The sequence below is a fragment of the Atractosteus spatula genome, chromosome 9, assembly GCF_055471065.1.
Source record: "Atractosteus spatula isolate fAtrSpa1 chromosome 9, fAtrSpa1.hap1, whole genome shotgun sequence".
Classification (NCBI taxonomy): Eukaryota; Metazoa; Chordata; class Actinopteri; order Semionotiformes; family Lepisosteidae; genus Atractosteus; species Atractosteus spatula.
In genome coordinates, this window is record NC_142714.1 from 29,777,249 (window position 1) to 29,797,111 (window position 19,863).

General features: G+C 41.5%; 1 protein-coding gene across 1 annotated transcript in view; it reads left to right on the forward strand.

The window, feature by feature from the left end:
* The first annotated feature begins 395 nt into the window (after positions 1-395).
* Positions 396-19,863, forward strand: part of tsc22d3 (TSC22 domain family, member 3) — an 83,816-nt gene continuing 64,348 nt past the window's right edge. The window contains exon 1 of the mRNA XM_088925482.1: positions 396-993. Coding sequence (XP_088781608.1) covers positions 677-993 — 317 coding nt within the window. The 5' untranslated portion in view covers positions 396-676. The remainder of the gene's footprint in view (positions 994-19,863) is intronic.

The following is a 19,863-nucleotide window of genomic DNA, read 5'->3' on the forward strand; positions in this document are numbered from 1 at the left end:
AGGAAGCCCTAGCAATACATTATCTTACACCACAGTGAAATTGTAGACATATATTTTAAGTATTTGAAGTCTTTTTAAAATCTTTTCAGAATTAATCTTCAGTCATGCAGGTGTACAAGAATTATATGTTTTGCTGAAGCAAACTCCTGCAGATAACCTCTCTTGAAAACTGAAAGTAGTAGCAATAGCAGCTACAGCTCTTGGAGGCTGCATGTTTTTTTCCCCACCTCTCATTGTTGTCAAGTGGAGGTAGGAAGAAAAGAAGAAAAAAAGAGGAGGGCCAGATCTCTGAGCTGGGTAGAGCCTTTTTACCAATCACAGGGGTTACCCCACCTCCCAGCTCTTCTGTTCTCTGTACTAAAAAAAGTACTAAACTGAAAAATTGACAAGCAGCTTCTGTTTTTCCAGTGAAACATTTTCTTCGTTGAAATACGAGTGCTTGTGCTTTTTAAATGCACAAAACAGGGACATTAAAAGAAAGATCTGAGAATGGTTTTGTTGTAAGGATATCCTGGCAGGATGGTTCTTTGAGAAACTGTTCTTTTCACAGCTTGTTAAACACCTGTTTTTGCCACATGCAATTCTAAAGCAAAACCAATCTTACAAAACAGCTCATTTATTCTCTGACCTCACAGAGGACTGGTTCTCTCTGGAAGAGTTACACACCAGCAGGTGCATGATCATGTCAGATGAAGATTGTCGTTCACCCATTGGCCTGGACTGCTGCAGCTGTTGTCAGGACTTGGCCAACGGGTGTGAAGTAGTGGCCGGGGCTCGCGGCAACAGCAACCTGGGCAGTCCAACAGTCACTAACTTCCGGCAGCTACGGAACCAGCTCATGTTTGAGAACCTAAACACAGACAAGCTGAATAACATCATGCGTCAGGACTCCTTGGAATCGGTTGTACGGGATCCTTGCTACCTGCTCAATGAGGGGATCTGCAACAGCAATATCGATCAGACAATGCTCTCCATCCTGCTCTTCTTTCACAGGTATGTCACTCCAAAATAACACCTGTTTCTGTTTTAACCACATAAGTCTACTCACCTGCTGTGGTAAATAAGACAAATTAGCTTTTATTTGTGTCTGTTTTAAGGTCATTACAATTTTGTCTTAGAAAGCACATTTTAAGTCATGTGATTCTATATTTTAGTAAGAGAAGAGACTCAGTAATTTTCTACAAGAGTTTATGGCTTTTAGGTTTTAAAGCTGATGGAACAATGTTGCAATTTTTTTCCCTAACCATATATATTGTCTAATTTTGTGAATTAGATTTGCTTATCGTACAGCAAAGTTTTGTAGCTATTCCTACTATATAGTTAGGCAAGCAGGTTTCTTTTCATCACTGTCAATGATAGGGAAATCTTTTTTATGAGACTAAACACAGCAGTAAATCAATGGCAGAACTTTGACTTTGTCTGAAAAATATGATCTCCATTGACTGTCAGATTTCTTAAACTGCAATTTAATTGCTAATAATTGTTTTATTTTCTTTAAAATAGTAATGCAGTGTTTATAATTCACAACATTGGGAAAAAATTAACAAGCAGCTTAAAAACACTAGTTTTACCATATGGTTCTCTTTATGCTTTCTTTTGTATATTTCGGAATGTAACTGTAGTGGTTTAGTGTATCAGTTTTATGGCTTGAACTTAATTTCAAGTTACTGTAACTGATTTCATCCTAGCAAGTTGTGTTACAGTTTGTACTACATAGTATTTGAAGAGAAACTAAAGCTGCATATTGTCTAGATGTGTTGGGACAAGTGTCCTTATGCAATCTGTTTAATAAATATGAAGTCAGGTCATTTGTACACTTATTATGACCAAGTGTATTAAAAAGAAACATCAAGAAAACCATTTTTAAACAATGGAATATCTATGTTAACAAAAGACATCCTAAGTACCTGAGTGACATAATTATCATGTAACTGCATTTATCCCTACATAAACAATATGTATAGTAAACACAACATAAAGACAAATACACTAAAATACATACTATAGTATGGCAAACAGAAATATGATTTCAGAGAATATTTGCTGATACAGCAGCTGCATTATTTCATGCATCACTTTCCTTTAAATGTATCTTGTTTCCCTATATTTTCTGTTCTACCATAAAAATACACTGACTTGGGTCACATGAGAAAACTATGATGAAATAATAATAAATCATACAGCGAACTGATGTTCCATAAGGAAAAAGGAACAGATCACAGTCTAGTCCACACTTTTAAGCGTCAAACCCAGTAAAGAAAAAAGTTTGTTTCTTTTATGTAACCAGTTTCATTCATTTTAGCAGCCTTTCCACAATTTCTTGGAAAATATATAATAAATGCAATACTAAATAAGATGTTCCCCAAGAAAAAAATAACAACGGTGTATTCTGTATATTGTCTCATTTTATTTATTCGTTTTTATTAAAATTTTGATGGCCCATTAATTTTTAGACTTTATTATCTGAATTACCTTTCTTTTATATCATTAATTGTATTTTTATTGTTAGTAAATCTTTATGTATGCATTCTGCTACATGCCTTGTAGCAAGAAAATTATGTTCCACACTACAGAGAGAAACACAAGAGCTGTCTAGGCTGAACAGTACTCTCTCATGTTTGACAAGCCTTAGTTTAATTGTCTTGCATAAACAGTGAAAAAGATAAAGTTTGTTTAAAATGATGTGCAAACTTTATACACGGTGTGGTGCCATGGGGGTAGTTTACAAGTGGTAGTAGGGCGTGGTCAGGCTCCCATTCTCCCCTGTTATGCCCCTTTATAAGCTCTTTTAGGTTCCTTATCTTTATTACACACACTCTCCTCCAAGAGTGATGCCCTCATGGGGGTAACAGGATACATAACTCCATATTCCATTACTTCTGGGCCCTTTAGCTTCAGAGTCTCAAGTTCACCAAGTTCATCCAGTTGTCCTCATTGCTAGGAACCTCCTTCTTCCAGACCCCAACACGGAGCCTCCTGCTCCTACTCCATTAGGTCACTGTTTCATACTCAACCAGTGCTTTGGACTCCCACGTCTGCCTCCAGCCCTGACGTCCTCTTCCCAGCGCTTCCAGGTTGTGTTACACAGACACAAACTACCTACATCACCAAGTCTCCTCGGCACTACACACAGTGCCGAGACCCAACACACTGTCCCTCTCTAACACACCCACACTCACAACCTCTCTGGCGCCTCACTCTCACGCCCTTAGGTTATGAACTCACAGCTGCCAGCGCACCTCACATTGTGCCCAGACATCACTGTGTTACACCATGCAGCTGCCAACACACCTCACTGTGCCCATCTCCCAGAGGGTGCAGCTAGATAGACCCCACTCACTTCCCCGATACCAATGTATTGCTAGAGGGAGGGTCCCTCTACCACACAACCCACTCTGGTCCACACACACTCACTAATCAAATCACAACTCACTCATACAGTGGACACGACAGCTCTGCTCTCACACCCTAGCAGGATGCTGTCCCTTTAAATCTTTCGATGATCTCATAAAGCTCCGTTTCTTCTATCAGTCGCCTTCCAGACTGACGTTTTCACTCTTTTCCTCTCAGGCTATTCCTGTCCACAATTCCCTCCGGAATTGTCATTATGCTCAACCCCTTCACTGGGTTACTAAAGCGGCTGTTCCTGTCTTTGCTCACACATGCTGTACATGGCGTCATGCCCTTCTAACATCGCCCCGACTAGTAGCGTCTCACACCCGCTGGTTATGCTTCAGCCCGGCTCTCTCTGGAGAAGGACATCAGGGAAGGCACAAAACAGTTCAGAGGGGAAACAGGGGAGCAGTCCAATATCCAAAGCCGGGAGGTCCATCCAAGACAAAGACAGTGAAACAGGGAACGGGAATGTGGAACCAGGAGCAAGGAAGATTAAAATAATAATGAGGCAAGGTGCTCCAAGCTCCGGACTCAGAGGTCAGGACGCAATGGTAAAGCCTATGCCATCAGGCAACTCCTGTGCCCGGTGGTAGGCAGGCTACCGGGCGTCCATCTTCCAAACCTGAGCCCAGATCTACGGTGACGTCGGGCTTAAATAGGGAAATGGGAATAGGAAACAGCGGGGGCAAATAAGGCTGAGGAACACAACGAAAAAGGTAGGAGCCTCTAGAGGAGGGGTGATGATCATGACAGCAGTGGTGTCACATAGAACCATAATTCAGCACAGGAAACAGTGTTTTTAGTATATTGTCATTTCCACTTTCTAAAAATGGTTAAAAGCAAAATGTAATTGATAAACTTCAGAAAACCTAATTTAGATGGTCTGGTTTAGGTGGTCTCTTTAATGGTTTTTGTAAGATGACAATGAAAAACAACACTACAACACACATATTCTTGAAATGAAATGTCTGCCACTTTTGTAGTATCTTTTTAATTCAATAAATCGCTTGCAACAAAGTGAATAAAAAGAACCAGATACTCTCTTCTCCTTTCAAAGCCTTAAGCTTTAGTTGTGCAAAATCCGTATATTGTGGTTGATATATCTTTGTCACTAATCCTAAATGTAAAACATAAATACGTAATATATATTTGATTACTTAATTTTAAAAAATGACCCAACAATAAATATTCTCATGTAAGTATGCAAACCTTTGGATTCAGTAACTGTTGGCACCTCCTTGAGCTGAAAATATCTCAGCTACAGTAGATTAGATTGCTTTAGTCTGGTGACATTCAAGGGTTTCCTTCCTTGAACACCTTGCTTCAGGTCTTACCATAATATTTCAAAAGGGGTTTAGGTCTTAACTTTTGACAATCCAGAATGCATTTTTTCTTCTTTAGCTATTCCACTATACATTTAGGATTATTGTCGTGCTCTAAGATTCACTTCTGTCTCAGCTTGACCTGACACTCCCCCAGGATTTTATGATACAATGCTGAATTTATCAGAAAGCCTTCTGGTTGCTGAGGCAACAAAGCAGCCCCAAACCATGATACTCTCACCACCGTGTTTGATGTGTCCTTTGTGTCCGTGGGAGATCTGAATCCCCACAGATTGGATGAGTATTCAACCTTCTGCATTACAGCTCGAAAATTCAATTGTTACCTCAACCACAGTTGATATCAATTTAATTCCTATGAGTGACGTACTTGCTTTTGAGTATCTAGTGTAGAAGTTGTAATCCAAGTTCATTTATGAAACGGTCTAAATGAATGATATACTGAATGTATGTCCCTCTTGGTTTGTAACTCTTCATCATTGAATCCTTTTGTATCCTGCTAACCCTCATGATAAGATCTGTTGCAGAGTATCCCGCTGGGTCGGTCTTCTAATAGCCATCAAATAATCATTTTGTGACTTACTGCTACAATTAATAATTGTCTCAGTAAATGCACAAAACCCCTACACACCACTGCATCTGAAACATGATTGAGCTGGTACATACTAACTCTTTTGGTTATCTAGGAAAAGAAAGGTTTTTCATTAAACAAGGGTGTCATGGTAAGAAATTGAATTTCCCATGATTATATTTGGGGTTCCTAGTTGTTTTATCTGCACTGTAAGTTGTCAACACACAAAGCAATGTCATTTTAGGGTTTAATGATTTCTGAAGAGAATATAAAAAATCAATTAAACTGTAATGTCAACTGAATCTCTTAGGGTTTTTCTTGCATGCTATATGGATGATTCAGTCTACATAATGGTGACATAAGCAGACAGAACATTGTGATTAGTGGAGAACATGTTTTTAAAGAAAGAAAAATGCTCTCAGAGATGACATTATTTTAGGAATATTACTGTGTCTGTATATTGTACTTTTAACCAATTACCTATTATATTCAGGAGGGACAACCATCAGGCTCAGAAACAGAAATTAATTGGAGAGTAATTATAATAATGGCATTGACAGACAAGAGCTATTTTCTCCACTCATATCATATACATATGGTACATCCACAATATGAGTGGAGTAAATACCTCTAGTCTGTCAATGCTATTATTCTAATTACTCTCTAATTAATAATGCGTTTGTTTGACTGAGTTTGACAATTACTTTCTTTACCTGATTTAATTTGGTAATCAATTAAAATGCACCTTTCTGTTGCCTAGAGATTGTACATGTCATTTATTTTATTATTAATATTTTACTTTGTCCTGCCTTGGGCCCCTTGGCTGGCCAGGACAGGCTCTGACTCCCTTGCGACTCTGTATTGTATTGTAAAGTGGTTCAAAAACAGAGGATTGGATGGATTGATGGATGTTTTATTGAAGTGTCTGTTAATTAAACACTTTTAGTTGTTGGTTGTTGCCATGTTGGGAATTCAGGAATTATGAGGAACTGAATTCAAAAATTCATTGCAGATCAACATTATTAGGGACTGGGTTTAATATAAGTGCAGAATCTAAATAATATAATAAAATGTCTCCAATTGTATTATAAATAATTCTCTTGATTCCTTAAGTTTTTGATTCCTTCATATATGTAACTAAAATTGTTCTAGTTTTAGTTTTCAGAGGCAAATATCTGGAGGGGGGATTGCATGTGCTGACATGTTATATCACTTTACATCAGACCAATCAAGCTTAGCGTGTCTGAAACATATTTCTCTGTATTGCAGTCTTAAACATTAATCAGAATTATGGTTTTGCAATAGTGCATGTTATGATTTGTTTCCACTGTCTTTTTTCAGCTATACATGAGATCTACCTGAGTGCTTCCACTTGTAGGACGTGACCTGATTGGGGTTCATTATTAAACTGACCTGAGTGTATTCATAATATTTGCATAGGGAGATAGACACCTTTGTTATATGTGACACTTCAGGAATACCTGAAAGGCAGGGATAACCTTATCAGAAATAGTCATTGTGCCATGTGTGGAATTTTTTTTTGTATAGGTTCTAATGCATATGCAATGATCACTTCTAAACACCAGTTTATAGTCAAAATAGAGTTTTGGATCTCTTAAAGAACCACCACTGATTACATTACACTAGACAAATACTATATCCAGCAAAATACCACAGTCTTTTTCTCCTATTTCTTGATTTTAATTGGAATAATTTAATTGTAAAACATTTTCTGAATCAGCTGTCCCTAACAAATTAGAACTTGTAATTCAAGCACATGTATTTAAATATAGCTCAATAAGATGGGCCAACTCAGCTATTAATGAAATATACCAATGAAAACAGAACATTAAAATCCTGGCACATTTAAAAGAACTACCCCAGTTATAGCAATTTTGTCCAGTTCACTCACATCATGTCCATAACTTGTACATGATTGTCTACATCAGGAGTGCAATTATATACCTGTATAAGCCCAAGTCATGAAATGCTACATTGGTTTAATGTGCTTTGTTAAATGCTTTATGTTATGCTGCACAATGACATCTATATGCTAAGGTTCCTTATAGTTCCACAGTACTTAAAAAAACGCAGACAGAATTAAAGCAGAAGGGAAACATTTTAAAACTACATGGGTCAAAAAGTAACTGTCCACTTAATTTGTATGCGCCTGCACATGAAATCAAAGTCTTGGCTTGACACCAATTTCTGCACTTAGATTATGGGACTCTGACGCTTTAAAATGACAAGAATGACGGCAGGGCAGTTTGCTTCATATCATCTTAACTCCTGGTTCGCAAATAATATTCTGTAAGATGAACATAGCCTTTATCAAATCTTCATTTCCAGCAAAAAGTGGTTACATAAAGTAGGCAAATGGACAACTTTCCTATTGTTCTCAGGAAGGCCCTGGGGCTTTGGTCTGGTGTTTTCCAATAAAAAGCTGTAGCATTGAGGATGCTGGGTTTTGCTGGATGAATGCAAAATGGAAATGGCCTGAGTTTGAATTTTAAATTTGGCATCTGGGCACCTTTATATTTATGCAACTGTCCATGACTAAAAAGAATCATTCATATGACAAATACACCACAAAGGAGCAATACCTGCTTAGGTATCAGATGCTTTTATTAGGCAGTGTCTTCAAGACAGTTATCATTCATCTCAGTTATGTAAATAACACTTCAGTCTTTACACAACTCACACTTCAGATGCTGCCGAAAACTCTCCAGCTCTGTCTCTGAAATGAAAGACAAATGATCTACAGTAGGTGCACAACTATGATTCAACTTTGATGGTCCATTTTGCTCAGATTGTACTGATGCAAAGAGGAGGTGAAAACTGTAGGCTTTGACTGTATTCTGTTTACTTACTAAAGAGCTTAAAATGGTGAAATGTTACAATTTTAACAACTTCTCAGCTGTTTCCATAAAAGGTAAAATGCTTAATAGCTAAACCCTCAGTTGACAGTTATAAAATAGTATGTGTGACAAAATGTTGGGCAGGGTCATAGAGGGAGTGTACTTTGGGCCTAGATTTCTGAGACTTTTTGACCCTGTCTCTTTAAATATTTGGAGTTTCTTGTGTAGGGGACATGGAAACTACATATGCCAAGATGCCACGGGGAAGTGGCCTGCTTATTTCCTGTCTAAAAAGTCTCAGATATGAGGGATTAGCTGTCTGCTTGATGGCGTTAAAAGGGTGTGGCAAAAACAAGTCAGGGTCTTTTGTTTTTTAGAAGGATCAGAGAGTTAGACTGGGTTTTGGTGTTGCTTTACTTTGGTTGGAAAAAGAACAAAGTGAGTAGTATTGGAGCTTTTGGTGTTTATGTTATGTAGGAATCTGTTTATATTATTCTTCCTGAATGTGGAAACTTGAGCGTGTTTTTGAACACTGTTTTGTGAAGAACTTGAGGCCAAAGTACTTTACTGTTTTTTTCTCAGGAAGTACAAGGTTTAGGTCATGGTTGATTGTGTCCCAACAACCTCTGAAAGCATCACGTATGCCACAGCTGTGTCAGTCCAGTTGTTCTAGAAAAAGACTGTGGTATTCAGAGAAAATCTTTTTGCAATACTAAAAGAAAACTGGAGGTGCACAATGTCCTGCCATGTGAGCTGGTATAAATTAAAACCTGTGCAATGAATGCAGCAAAATAGCTATCACCACAGGAGGTCAGAGTGTTCATGATTAATTTAAGTATTCTAACTTGTGATGCAATGACAAAAATGTTTAAAGCTGCATATATACATTTCAATACACCTTAAAAAGGCTCTCACTTGGGACAGTATTTCACAGGTGGGCGGTACTTCAGTAGAAAAACCTAAAACCTGTTACTTAGAGTAAACTTGACATATTCATTGGAGTAGAAGCTAAAGGAGGCAATGGCCTGGGTTGACTTTCCTTTTTGGCTTCACAACACAAATTCAGTGCTCATCAAAATGTTAATTTAAACTTTGTTAACTTTAATGGATTGAAGCCATGTTTCATGTTCACCATAAGGGGGCTATAGTTGAGCTTCATGCTTTTGATTAAAACTATTATCCATGTAATGGAGATTGGAAGTGATACAAGAAATGTTCATGATGCTTACTCCCTATATATAATAAACTCATCTCTTAAAACAATTAGTTATCCATAATCGTACTGCACTTAACATTCCAAAAACACATACCAGAGAAACAAATCTTTCATTTATCCCAAACAAAATTGCAGGGGAACTGAAGTCTATCCCAGCAAGCAATGGGTGCAAGGCGGAAAGACACTGGATGGGATGCCAATCCATTGCAGAGTACACACACTCACTCACACCAGGGCCAGTTTTCCAACAAGCTAATTAACCTAACAGTATGCCTTTAAAATTGGAGCACCAGGTGGAAACTCACATGAACACTGGAAGAACATACAAACTCTCCACAGATAGCACCTAAAGTCTGGAATTGAATCCACAGCCCCAGCACTTTGAGGCAGCAATGCTAACCATTGCATCACCCTCCACCTTACTAATCTATCTATAGAATTAATATCATGTTCAACCCCTCATACCAAAAATCATGACATTAATCTGGGGAAAGATTGTTTAGGGTCTTCCCTTTCTGACGAGGGAACTAGGCAGGCTAACATATTTAAGGGCTGAGACTTATTTTTGTATGCATCTCTCCTCTAACAGAGGTTATGGCTCTGAAATGACTTTATATTATCAACAATCAGCATTCCACCTGTAGGGGTTTTGTGCATTTACTGGGACAATTATTAATTGTAGCAGTAAGTCACAAAATGATTCTTTGATGACTATTAGAAAACCGACCTTGCGGAAGAACTCAGCAACGCACACACACGGATACTAATACACGACAATACATTTCTTAATACATAAAATGTGCATACAAACATAACAGATCTTAAGAGTGAGGGTTAGCAGAATACAAAAGGTATATATTCAATGATGAAGAGTTACAAACCCCAAGAGGGACATACATTCAACAGCAGGCTGTTCTGAAGACCGGCTAGTCAGTACTGGCTTAACTAGCAGAGATTGTGCACATCGAAAGTGACTACGGGTCCAAGCAAGTCACACTCTTTAGACAGGAAGAAGACCGGTTCGTTCCCGATGTATCGCTAGTCCTGAATACTGATATTCAGCTGTCGACAGTTCCGACGGTAGTTCACTTGTTGATCAGGCGAGCGTTAGCGGTGGGTACCGGCAGTTCACAAGGCTTGCTGCTGGGCTAACCTCAGGCGGATCCTTTGGTTACACGCGGGCGACCTCCATTCTCGACTCTTAGAACAAAGTAAAGTCCTGGCACACGGACCCACTGGCCGTTACGTGATTGTCCGAGATGAGCCTGAGAATGTCCTGGAGGAGCCCCCTTCTGGGCCCTGTGCTGCCTGTTTTATCTGGAGGAACTACAGTCGTTCATTGGTTGAATGTTCTGCAGGCATTCGAGACCCATGTGGGGTTACCCTGCCCTACCAGTTCCTGATTGGCTGATCGAGGTGGAGGATGAGTAACCACGCTCTCTGACATTAGGGTTGTAAATGACCTGGGATGCGACTCTCCCAAGGAATCTCCTAGACAGTAAGGTGCCAGAGATGACCATTTATAAGGGTGGCTGGTGAATCTCAGCCTTGGGAGCTGTTCCTTATGAGGAAACTCAATCAGACATGAAAAACACCTTAAATGTGAACCAACTGGAATGGCCTCTCTGTATCCAGCACCACTGAGATGAGGGAGAGAGAGACTGGCAAGGGAGCAACAAACTTAATTCCTGTATTTTTAATAAGCCTTGCCACTACACCCCTTATATTTATATAGTACTTATCATCCCAAAGCCCTTTACATCTGCTGTTTCATCTATCACTCAAGTTCATCACCCATCTAGGTGACACATGGCATGACACATTATTTTTTCATATTTTTTCACATATTTTTTTCACCTGTCCTGCCAGCGGTAACATGGTGATCAGAGCCCCATCAACTACAAATCCATTTTGTACCAACTTATGTACTACAGCACACCACCATCCTTACCTAACCAATACATTTTTACACTGAGACAAGTGCATCGACCAGGATCTTTGTCCTTGTGAAATTCTCAAACGAATGCTTATCCCATCTGGGTGGGTTTTTCATTGACCCATCCATAAAAATAAAGAAGATAAAAAATAACACAAAATTCAGACAGAAAATAGGTAGGCCTACTTCCAAACAATCCTTTCCTGGCGTGTGCACACATACACCCAACATGTATAATGAGATTCATCACTAGCGATCTTGTGCCCTCCGTATGCATGTTGTCACTTTGGTTTGCAAGGGCTTAGGGTGTCCCGTTTCTAATTTGTGTTTCAGAAGGGTGCTCATGAGTGCCCCAAATGAACCCTTTATGTACCTTTTCTTGAGTCTGCATTAGGATTTATTCCAGATTTCTTTGAGAAATGCTGACCTTTCATGTTCTAGCCTTAAAGCTGAGAGAAGTTGCCATGAAATATGGCACGTTTAAAAATGTGTAATATTTTATGCAAAAATAAAATTCCATTTGGCACCTTTAGATTATATCTATTCTAGGCACAAAGTGTGGCCATAAAGCTATTATTTCGTTATGCTATTTCGACTGATTAATTCTCATTTGTCTACTGTGTAGTTTGTGCATGGAAAGACATTTAAAAGTACAAATGTTTCAATAAACAGTCAAAGGTTTTTCCAAGTTTACTTTATTTAGCTTATTTCGCCCATTTTTAGTTATTGTCACGCCCTCTACAGCCAGAGGGCGCTCCTTCTCTGTCCTGTCTCTCATTTCTGTTTTTTTGCTGTCCTTCCAGTGTTTCTCTCTCTCTGGGGTTATATATTTCCGGATCTTTCATTCTGATGGCGCTCAGCATTGACGTTCGGATGTTCTGAAACCCGCCTAGCACCAGGTTGCCCCACGTCCACTACCTGAGGGCATAGGTTTCTTTACGGCATTCCCTGAACAGCTGAGCCTGGGCTAACCCCTGTCTCGCCACTATGCATAGGGTCTTTTCGCTCTCCCGTCATTCGACGTTTCGTCCTTTCCGACATCCGTGACAGTTATCTAGTTAGTTGTCTGTTCCTTTTGTACTGGAACAGACTAGATGATATTCAACTTCATCAAACTCCAAGTGGAGATATAAAAAGAAATGAAAAATTATCTGCTGGTGTGCACTAAGCCACTGGAAAAGAAGCAGAATGAAAGCAGCAACAACAGAAGGCATTTTCACTTTGAGCCATAACCATGATATCACGTGATGTCATTACACTTTTTATAATGGTGCACTCCCACATGTTTGTGCACAGAAGTGCAGATTTGGAAAAGAGCTTAGGGCTTAGTGTGGCATTTTGGACACGGCCTTAGATACGTCATTGTCCATAAATGTGGAACTTTTTCTTTGGGTTTCTCCCACAAAAAGTACATCAAACATGGAACACACAAAACATAAAAATCAGTCAAATAAAATTAATACAGGTGCATAAAATTGTAGCAACAGTAGATGTCCGATAAATAAAAGAAGTTGGGAGAATGCATTAAGCAGCAGTTTTATTGCACAGGGAACAAAAGTCTTGCTTTTACATGACTTTGGTACACTAAACCATCTCCCTGATCACAGCATTACAAAATGAGGAAAGTGAATGAGTGGGATCAACTGTCATGCTCCTAGCCATTTGGAGAACTAAATTGTGGTAGATATGAACAGGCTGGGTCTGCTGTTTCCAATTATTTTTCTTGTCATTCTCACAATCCTAGACAATTTGATTTTACTTTTCATACCTATATGTCCATACCACCCTGTCACATTAAGTGCCACGATACTCTCAACGAGGCCATCTCTAGGACGTTTTGATTAACATTAAAAATCTTAAGTCCTAAAATTAAAAACACCCTCTTATTTGCTTTTTTAAAAATATAATCTGTATTCTTAGAGTAAAGCAACCTCTTATGAATGTGTTTCCAGTATTTTAAACTCTCCACAACCTCTACAGACTGACCCTTAAGTATTATAGGTTGAAAAGATTGCCCACAGACAGATTTAACATTTATTAACAATGATCTCTTTAACATTCTCTTTTGAAAACTCTTTAGTTTTGGTCACATTTATTTCCAATGTCCTGGATTGACACATGTCAAGCACTGATGTGCTCAAGGTAAATTCGCTCTCCTTAGATTGATGCGTTAGACACAGTTTCACTGCTGCATTGTCTGTGGGAAAGCTCCAAATCGGCTGTCATTGCTCCACTAACTCACTCAAAATTCTACGTGTGGAACAGCACATCCTACAACATTTCTCTGTGATACTGTGATAGATGCAGCTCAGAGTGCCTGTCAACATAGAAGACCTTAGGCAATGGTGACAGCCATTCTGGGATGCACTGGGACATCCTGAATTTTCATGAATCCTTTTTAATAAGTCTTCCAATAGAACAAACCTTGGTGATTCTAGAATTCAACCCTTAAGCCCTTAAAGTAATTAAATGGACTTTTAGAAAAGTGCATATAATAATTTATAAGGAAAATTTGTACCAAATTATTGTTCTATTCTGTGAAATGTTATGGAAGCCATATAGGTTGGAGACATTTGCTAGCTTTCATACTGTAGCAATTCCTATTGAAAAAACTCCTTCAGAACATACAGTATGTACTCTACAATACCCACCTTGTATTTGTACAGCATAAAGTTTTCCTTTTAATAGTAGTTAAAGGATAAACCTTTAGCAAAATAACTGAGAATTTAAACTCTACACATTAAAGCCATGTGTAAAAACATTGCTCTTATATGCTGGATAGATGTGTAGATAAATGTTATATCGGAACAATAATAGTAAGAGAGATTTGATTTATCTATAAGCACTAAGGTCTAATACGCCTACTTTAACAGCTCTCCCAGGGTACTGTTTCAGTTTTATTCCATAACATTTTGACTATGATTGGAACAAGTGCAGTTCACCCTGCCCCTGTCAGGGGATTCAATCATAGCCTCTAGCAGGCCCAGAGCACCACTCTATACCCACAAGACCAGGTCCTGTGCCATATCATACATCTACACTCTCTAGATGGTATAAATCACCCCTGTAACTCAGAAGCACAATGAGCCATGATACACCAGATTAGAATTACTTGAAATTAGGTTTGTTTGCACAGTTTGCTATAGATATAACCCAGACTCAAATATGAAACTTATGTTTTTTGTAGCTCACCTTGCACTTGACACCTTCAATGTTGGAGTCTCTAGAGAAATCAAATTATATTTATTTATTAAAAATGAAAAACCTTAAGTGAATGGCCACATCTAACCCACAAAGGAAAGCTATCCCTTATGCATGAATTGTGGTTGATTAAAATGAGAGAGACTTAAATTAATTATTAATGTCTATTTACTTATATGTCTGTTTTTAATGGTCCAGAAACTGGTTAGCCCTTTATTGCGTAGTTATTTCTTGAATTTGATAGTGACGTTTCTGGGGATCAATATACTGTGTTGTGCTGGTTGAGAGTGTTCCTTGTGTTCCACAGTCCTTGCTTTGTTAGGGACGCCAGTAGCTGAAGCAAGTACTGTGTCCCCTTGTCCAATCTGGATGGTGCTAGCCCCTGGAGGATGCACTGGAAGCTGAACTCCTCCTCCTCTCTCAGGAGTTGTATAGTGTTGTCCATTGTGCCCCAAACTGCTTTGGTGAAGGGACAGCTTCAGAACACATGCTCCTGCATCTCCTTGATGAAATGCATGTTCCTGCGGCAATGTGGATTCCTGGTGAGCGAGTGTCTTTAGAGGATCTCTCTCGTCACTAGCCTCTGGCGCACAGCCATCCAGTTAAGGTCCTTTAGCTTGTTGTCAAATTCTTTTGGCTTTGTCCTTTCCCATACTTGTCTGCAAGCCCACAGCCTTTCAATGCCAACTGTTGCCTCCTCACCCTTGTATAGGGTCTTATGGTTGGTGCAGATCTCGTACCTCCTGCTCCACCTGACAGCGTGGGTGTAGGTGTCCAGTCACTTTTCTGCTTTGGGTCCGGTGTTTGTCCACTGGACCAGGTTGCTCATCGGGGTGGAGAGCCACAGCCTGACAAAATACAGATACTTGTGGCTAATATGCTCCCGCAGAGAAGAGGTTGCAGAAGAAGATGCAGTCGAGTTTTAGGTGGAAATATGGCACATCTCTGCCCCCTTCCTCCAGCAGTTGAGCTTCAATCATGAGGCCCTAAAGTATTGCTCTATGACCTGCAGGGCTCTCTTCAAACCCCCGTCCGAGCTCAGGAACAGTGTCATGTAATTTGCCTACTGGGAGATCTTGAGGGTTTCCCCCGTGCCTCCTGGTATTCTCTGTGAGGAGAACATAGAGAAGAGGTGAAAGATGATACCTTCGTCATAGTCTGGACTCCTGGGGAATTAAATCCCCCAGATGTCCATTCACGTTGATTCTGCGGCCCACTTCAGAGTACAGTATTTTTATCCAGTGGCTGAAACTCTCTCCAAAACCAAAGTGTTCCAGCACTCAGAACAGATAGCTGTGGTTTACTCTGTCAAAGGCTTTCTCCTGGTCAAGGATCACCACCATCATGGGCATATTTTGGTCCTTGGCCCAGGCAATAGCATCCCTGGTGAGCTGGAGGTCCCAGCTGATGGATCGCCCCTCCACCCCACACATCTAGTCACTGTTGATTCTGTGGGGCAGGGCGGTCCTCAGTCTGCTGGCCAGTAGCTTGGACAGGCTCTGTGCTGACACATCAAGGTCATCATTATTGGCCTCCAGTTCTTGAAGTCTGCAGTGTCCCCCCCCCCCCCCTTGAAGAGAAGGGAAATGACCCCTTGCCTCATCATGTCTCCTAGTTTCCCCTGGAAGAAGATCTCTTGCACCATCTCTACCAGGTGTGACACTGGGGTGGCCCAGAAGCAGGTGCAGAATTCCTTGGGATGTCTATCTGGCTTTGGCACTTTGCCATTCTCCATAGACCAAAATGCCACCCTCAGCTCCTTTGCCGTTATCAGTCCCTCCAAGTCCTCCCTCACGCCCTCTGGCACTCTTGCTTTCAGCCCTTCCAGTAAAGCTTCACCTGCTTCCACCTCTATCTGCTTTTCTGAGAAAAGCTTTCTGTAGAATTTAGTCACAATTTCTCCTTTGTCGCCCTCATCCAACACCTCTTCTTCATCTCCCTTTCTCAGGCTCTGGATCACCCTCTTCTTCTGGGCTCCCCGGGACTTATTAAAGAAATAAGAGGAACAGATTTCATTATTTTCATAATTGTTCTTTGAAAAGGAATACCTTGGCTTTCTCAGTGTACAGGTTGCGGATCCTTTCCATCAGGTCCCTTGCTTGGGATGATTTTGAAGGCTCTTTCCCGTTCGCTGAGCTGTACTCCTCCTCCAGTTGTTTCTGGAGCCGTGTGGCTTCATCCCTTTCCCTGGCCATCTTCCTTCCCTGCAGTAGGTCTGCGCCAGGGTTCGGGTCCTCTCCTTCACTGCTTCCCACCATTCCACTACTGCACTTCACTTCAGCCCAGCTCTCGTAGTGTTCGCTGAATAGTTGCTTGAAGCAGTCCTCCTTCAGTATCTCCCGGTTCAGCTTCCAGTACCCGTGACTGAATGCCAGCAGGTTGGCATTATCCACCACCGACACACAGTCATGGTCAGAATACCACACTGGGTACACCGCTGCAGACTCCAAGGAGCGGGTTGTGTACACTGAAGATGTAATCAGAAGACTGCACATTCCCCTGGAGTTTCTTCAGGTTGTTCCCACGTAATTTGGGCAACACCATCTGAAGCTGTCCACCAGAGAGAATTAATTGAGCAGTGACTCCAGCTCTGCTGAACTGGCATCGCTCCCTTTCACAGGGTTGATGTTGAAATCCCCGCCGAGTACCACCTGTCTGTTTGTGGTGCAGCTGCTGGCCAAGTCAGCAAACATTTCTTTCTGTTCCGAGGGTTCCGTCAGAGCATAGATGATGATTGTTCTCAACTTCTGCCATTTCCAATTCGATGTCCATGACCAGGATCTGGCCCTGCACCATGGAGGGTGCACAGCTTCATGTCTTGGTGTCCAAGGAGGATTCTCACTCCGAAAGAGTGTACTCTACCTATGCACCTTGGTCCATTTCCTGGAGAACTTCAGCTTGTCGCTTTCATCCCTCAGGTGGACTTCCTGCAAGAAAATATATTGAGAATGGCATGGAAGCCATGTAATGAACGACTGCCTGTCTTTTCACTCGCTCTTAGCCCCCTGACATTGGTAGTTAGAAAGGTAAACTTCACTGTCATGATAGTTTAAGTGAAAGTTTTATTCTATTCTCTTATTACTTACCCTGACAGGATACTGGGGGTAGTACACCGGGCTTCCTCCAGGTCTTGATGGGGAGTGGAAATGGAGGAGGCTGGTAAGGTCTCCATCCGTTCCATCATTTTGACCTTGTGCTTGGCTCCGCAGTCATCCTCGTCCGAAGCGAGGATGCTCTCTGCCAACGTTGCGGGGAAGGTGTTCTCCTGCTTGCTCACCTGGGGCACCTCTTTTACATCCTCCAGCTCTTTCTGAGCCTTGGAGGAAGGTGCTTCTTGAGGGTTTTTTTCTTTTGCTCCTCTGACGGAGGGTCGGCCCTGCTTCTTTTCTCCCCCTTCCTCTTCACCTTCTTTGTGGGTGTTATCCAGGGGCCTCCCTCTTGTTCCTCTGCTTGGCCTTTGCCCGTTGTTGTGGTAGTGTAGCCTCAATCTTGTTTGTTGTCATTGGGGGAGGAGGGGATTTCTCCTCTCCTATTTCCCGTGCTCCTGCTGCTGGAGCCGGCTTGCTGCCCTTGACTACCTGTGCAAAGGTTGGCTTGAAGGCCTGGCACTGTCGGACCAGATGCCCCTCAGCACCGCATCCATCATACTTTTTGATGGTTTTGCTGTCCTTGGCCATGTAGCCTTCGATGCTGCAATTGTAACACTTTATGGTTGTGCAGCCCTTCTCCTTGTGGCTGTAGGTTCTGCATTTCTTGCAGAAGTCTGGCAGTCTTGTGTAATAGAGGTACCCTCTATCACCCCCAATAGAGAACGTCGCTGGTGGGTGATTGAGTCCGTCAGCACTGATCGGGTTGTCCCTCAGGATAACCTAGTACTGGCATTTGCCAGTTTGTCCAGACACCAAACACGTCCTGGGCTGGGATATTTATGGTCTGCCGCCATTTCACCCTGCAACTCACAGCTGTCAACATACTGAAGCTGAGCAGGTGTGAGCCTGGTCAGAACCTGGATGAGAGACCTCCTGGGAAAAACTAAGGTTGCTGCTGGAAGAGGTATTAGAGGGGCCATTAGGGGGTGCTCACCTTTGGGTCTGACTGGATCCTAATGCCCCATTTTATTGATGGGGATACTACACTGTAAGAAGATGCCATCCTTCAGATAAGATGTAAAACCAATGTCCTGACTCTCTGTGGTCATTAAAAATCTCAGGGCATTTCTCGAAAAGAGTAGGTGTGTTACCCCGGAGTCCTGGATAAATTTCCCATTGGCGTTTACCAATTATGGCCTCCTAATAATTCCCAAACTATGAATTGGCTTTATCAATCTGTTCTCCTCCCCACTGTTAGCTGATGTGTGGTGAGCGTACTGGTGCACTATTGCTGCTGTCACATTGTCCAGGTTGGTGCTGCACATTGGTGGTGGTGGAGGGGAGTCCCCATTACCTGTAAAGCTCTTTAAGTGGAGTGTCCAGAAAAGTACAATATAAGTGTAAGGAATTATTATCATAACACATTCACATACCGTTCCAGGAAAGCTCTTACCAGCTCCATCGGCACGTATGGGTTGTACATCAAAAGCGTGATGGGTCTTCTGTTTCTCCTTCCACATGGGTTCCACCCTGAAATTACAAAGTGGAGACTCAGATCCCAGTTCCCTACATCTTTTGGTTACCTTCAGGTAAACTTCACTGGAAGCCAGGAAAGCCTCCATGTAGCCTTCTGATCGACTCTCCTGGAGGCAATAGATTTCCAGCATTGTGAGTCGAAGCAGTCCCTGGAGGAGGGTCACCGTGAAGTGGTGACATGTTGGGATCTCCTCCCCTGTCTTCCTCCAGTGCAAACGCAATGTGTTTCTGGTGCTTGCCATTCCTGTGGTGGGAAGCAAACACAAGGCTCTGAAGAAAAATGATAGTTGAGGGACAATTAGTGGCCTTGTTTCACTTGGGATAAGTCCAAACTGGGTCCAGGCACAGTGAGAAGCACACAGGGAGAGCCTTCGCTGGTCTCAAGGAGGGAGCGGGAAGCCACATGCACACAGGCCCAGTCAAGAGGCAGGATAGGCAGAAAATGAGGGAGCAGAAAACAACGGTCAGACAACGAGCTGCTGCCAAACCACACTGTAATACCACATGTGAGCACACTCTCAATAGCGCACTTGTAAAATGTGGTAAGGACAGTTGAAGATAGACCACATTTTTTCAGCTGTCAGTGTCACGAATCGCACTCGCGCATGTAAGTGCTCCCACATTCCCACGAGCTCTTCTCTCCCTAAACGTTCACGCACCAATCTTCTCAGCACTATTTAAACCCTCACCAGTCTTTCTTTCCTTGCTCATGATTGAGGT